The sequence below is a fragment of the Myotis lucifugus genome, unplaced genomic scaffold, assembly GCF_000147115.1.
Source record: "Myotis lucifugus unplaced genomic scaffold, Myoluc2.0 scaffold_11462, whole genome shotgun sequence".
NCBI lineage: Eukaryota > Metazoa > Chordata > Mammalia > Chiroptera > Vespertilionidae > Myotis > Myotis lucifugus.
This window is the reverse complement of record NW_005882510.1, coordinates 592-5,071: the sequence shown is the minus strand read 5'-3', so window position 1 is coordinate 5,071 and position 4,480 is coordinate 592. Positions and strand designations below refer to the sequence as shown.

Below are 4,480 nucleotides of genomic sequence, written 5' to 3'. Positions count from 1 at the left end.
CATCGACACATGGTCATCCAGATCGATGCCCCCCTGTAGGCCACGCCCTCGGTACCAGGATCCCCAGAATTCCCTGCCCAAGTGGGCCCACGCCACTTCCGGGACCGCTCGGGTCTCTTCTCTGTTGGGGATCACGCCCCTGGTGTGACCCACCCCGAGGCTCGAGGGAGAGGATAAGGGGTGGCTGATGCGTGGGGTGTAGACAGAGCTGGGGTGTGAGGCTGGGAAGAACACAGTCCCCTCACAGAGCAAAGCAGCGGTGGGAAAAGAAGGGACCCCAATACCGATGCCACACGATCCGAGAAGTCTGCAGTGGAACCCGGCTTTTTGCTGTGAAAGGTGTCCCTGCCCCACAGGAAGCTAGAACGTAGTATTCTATTGCGCAACCTGTCCGCTTGATTTGTAACTCTTAAATATTTAGACCAGGGGTCCTCAAACTTTTTAAACAGGGGGCCAGTTCACTGTCCCTCAGACCGTTGGAGGGCCGGACTATAGTTTAAAAAAAAAACTATGAACAAATTCCTATGCACACTGCACAGATCTTATTTTGAAGTAAAAAAACAAAACGGGAACAAATACAATATTTGTATTTGCATGTGGCCCGCGGGCCGTAGTTTGAGGACCCCAGATTTAGACCGAGGGTCTCCACGTGTCCGCTTGCCCTGAGACCCACAGGTACGCAGCCCCTGGCTGGAACCCGAGGGGGGGGCGGAGGTTGCCCACACAGGCACACACGCCCGTTGCCCGGGGGCGGTTGAGAGCTTTAAAAAGCGCAGCGCTGGACACCACTCTCCCTCCTGGCCTTTCGCCTCTCAAACCACGCCGTGCTGTGGAGCATTCAAAGGGAGTTTTGTGCGGAGGGGCCTGGTGGTGACTCCCCAGGACATGCAAAGGTTAGGGCTGGACCCCGGACATTCCTGGCTGCCCCGTGCCCGGCCCTGGCATGTGCCTATCGCCCACAAGCATCTGAAGCATGTTTATGTTCAACCTGCAGCCTGTCCCGGGGAAAAGGTCCGCTGAAGCTCCGATTCGGCATGAAAGGGGCCGTTTTTCCGAAAGCTGTTTTCTGTCCTGTTCCAGGGTGACCTTTACTTCTAACAGGATTGGGTGAACCACAGCAGCTTCCCTATGAAATCTCTCTATGATTTTTTTAAATATGTTTTTCTTGATTTGGGGCAGAAAGAGAGAGAGAGAGAGAGATGAGAATCCGCTGCCTCCTGCACGCCCCCTACTGGGGATGGAGCCCGAAACCAGGGCCTGTACCCTGCCTGGGAATCGAACCAGCGACCTCTCTGTACATGAGATGGCGCTCAACCATCTGAGCCCCGTTGTCCAGGGCTCTCTGATTTTTTTATGGAGTCCGGTCATATCTCACCCCTACCCCCGCCTGCCTCTTTGCAGACCTAAATGTATGGTCTTCTCTGATGCCTCCCCAACAGCAGAAGAGAATGACTTGTCTGCCGGCAGAGCCGGGATAAAGCCCAAGGCTGACCTCATCCTGGGAGGCACATCGCTGAAGTTTTGTGGATTTTTTTTTCTTCCCCATAACGATGTTTCTACCCCCAAATAACTTTTCCCCAAGTCTTGGAGTCAAGCTGTCACTCCAGGAAGTTGGTTCCTGTTTATCCGGTGGCTTGGCATCCCCTAAGGCACCTTAGTTTGAGAAACAAAGAGGTGGTCTTTTTTTTTTTAATATATTTTTATTGATTTCAGAGATGAAGGGAGAGGGGGAGAGAGATAGAAACATCAATGATAAAAGAGAATCGTTGATCGGCTGCCTCCTGCACGCCCCACACTGGGGATCAAGCCCGCAACCTGGGCATGTGCCCTTGACCGGAATTGAACCTGGGACCCTTTGGTCCACAGTCTGACGCTCTATCCACTGAGCCATACCAGCCAGGGCCAGAGAGGTGGGCGTGACCCCGAAGGGCCCCCCGTACCCTCCTCGGCAACCCCTTTTCTGGCTCCATAGTTCCTGTCCTGAGGTGCAGACACCTGGGGCCTTGAGGAATGCTGCTCTGGGAGGGGTGTTGCAAGGATTTCTGGGAGTTCCGTATGGCACAGGTGTGTCCCCAACACGGGCACCCGGGCTCACTGGGTCCTGCCAGGGGAGGCTGGGTGGTCCTCTCGGGGCACTAACCGGCCTGTCTCCCCCACAGACCCTGACAGCTCGCTGAGCGTCAGCATCCCCGAACCGTCCCCTCTGCGGGTCCTCCTGGGGACCTCCCTCACCATCCCCTGCTACTTCATCGACCCCATGCACCCCGTGACCACCGCCCCCGCCACCGCGCCCCTCACCCCGAGAATCAAATGGAGCCGCATCTCCAAGGAGAAGGAGGTGGTCCTGCTGGTAGCCACGGACGGGCAGGTGCGGGTCAGCGGCGCCTACCAGGACAAGGTCTCGCTGCCCAACTACCCGGCCATTCCCAGCGACGCCACCTTGGAAATTCAGAACCTGCGCTCCAACGACTCCGGGATCTACCGCTGTGAGGTCATGCATGGCATCGAGGACAGCGAGGCCACCGTGGAGGTCGTGGTGAAAGGTGAGAGTCCCCCCCTCTCCCCCTCCTCAGGGATCCTGGTTCACCTGCAAAAAGAACCAAATACTTTCCTCCCCGTGTGGACCCAGACAGGCTGGCTCTCAAACCCCAGCTCCTCCCCCTGCCCGTTTGCACCTCAGTCAACTGGACTTGGAGGGGAGTCGCTATTTCCTGGCTACCGTCTCATAGAAATGGTGCTTTGCCACGACCCTGTGATTCCGTGGGCGTGTACCCATTGTACAGACAGGCTAACTGAGGCGGAGAGACTTGCCTCATGTCTCCCTGGACGTGAGCCGGAGCAGACTCCTGGCTCTTCATCCAGCTGTCTTTTCCCTCCCCCACCTCCCCACCCAGACCCCCACTCTCAGTCCCAGAAGCCAAAGAAAGGGTTGAAGACGGCCGGGTGCCCTGTCTCTCCGTGGCCCAGGGAGCATGGTCGTGTCCTTGGTTGGCTTTGATTGGCACCAGGTTTTTCCTGTTGGGAGGCCCAGTCAAAGACAGTCCACTCCTGGGGGGGGTGTCACACACAGGGTTCCCACCCGGAATCCGCTGGGCTGAGGGTACCTGGGCCCTTAAGGGTCTTTTCTCCGAAGCAAATGTGGGGCGGGGGGGATATAAGGAGACAGCTTTTATAGTTTCACGTAAAGAACCTTCTAGATGACTTCACTAATCAGCTTAAGCAGACTAAAGTGTGTTTATGTCCATAAAATGTAAGTGATCTTAACTCCATTGTGCAGTGCCTTTTAGATGATCCCCTTTCTATAAAGTCTTCACATTTTTGCATATGTATCATCTATATGATATAATGCTATAGAAATATACGTATAATATACATGTTTTTCAAGGGGTATCTGATAGCTCTGTATTTTGTTATGGGAGTTGAAAAGAAAAAAGGTATTTTCCCTCAGAAATGAAAGTTACATAAAAAAATACTTTTAAAGAATAAAATAAAATAAAAATTTTAAACAAAGAACTTTCTGATGATCAGAATTATCGTAGGTGTTCATAGGTGTGAGGTAGTGAGTTCCCTGTGGCTGGGGGAGTCCCAGCAGAAGCAGAAAGACCACATGTGGAAAGGGGAGTCACGCATCAGCTAGAGCAGTGCCGGCAAACTGCGGCTCGCGAGCCACATGCGGCTCTTTGGCCCCTAGAGTGTGGCTCTTTCCACAAAATACTGACTTCTGCGCATGGGCCCACGAAGTTTCAATCGCACTGTACGTGCGTGCCCGCACGTGGTATTCTGTGGAAGAGCCACACTCCAGGGGCCAAAGAGCCGCATGTGGCTTGCGAGCCGCAGTTTGCCAACCACTGAGCTAGAGGCTCGCCCAGCTGACTGTGAGGCCCCTTTGACCACGGCCGTCCTTCTGTGAGGGCTTCGGTTTCGGGAAGCTGTGCCTGACCTGCTCTCCGGCCCCCGTCTGTCCCGCAGGCATCGTGTTCCATTACAGAGCCATCTCCACACGCTACACCCTGGACTTCGACAGGGCGCAGCGGGCCTGCCTGCAGAACAGCGCCATCATCGCCACGCCCGAGCAGCTGCAGGCCGCCTACGAGGACGGCTTCCACCAGTGCGACGCTGGCTGGCTGGCCGACCAGACTGTCAGGTGAGCCCCAGGCCGCCGGCAGAGTGGGGTGGACGATGGGCTGGAACGGTGACCAGCCCCGAGCTGGTGCCGGTGCAACACCATGGCCAGCCGAGGGTGGGGGTGCCTTGGCCAACTCTACAGCAAGCAGCCGATGATCAACCCCGGGTCTTCGTTATTGTGTCCTGCACGGAGGGCGTGGCTGCGAGCAGCTCTGTCCTATGGGAGCATTCTCTCCAAGCAAATGACATGCACATTGTCGTCCCCCCCAAAACTTAAACTATTTGGCCCGGCCGGTGTGGCTCAGTGTGGAGCACTGACCCATGAACCAAGAGGTCACGGGCTCGATTGCTGGTC

At 55.6% G+C, this 4,480-nt stretch overlaps 1 protein-coding gene across 1 annotated transcript; it reads left to right on the top strand.

The window, feature by feature from the left end:
• Positions 1–2,159: 2,159 nt before the first annotated feature.
• LOC102423288 (aggrecan core protein) lies at positions 2,160–4,148 on the top strand (the record flags this gene model as incomplete). Its single annotated transcript, XM_006109554.1, has 2 exons — positions 2,160–2,543; positions 3,970–4,148. Coding segments are annotated over 2 exons (563 nt in total), but the record flags the coding sequence as incomplete, so codon positions are not given.
• Between the last annotated feature and the right edge of the window lie 332 nt (positions 4,149–4,480).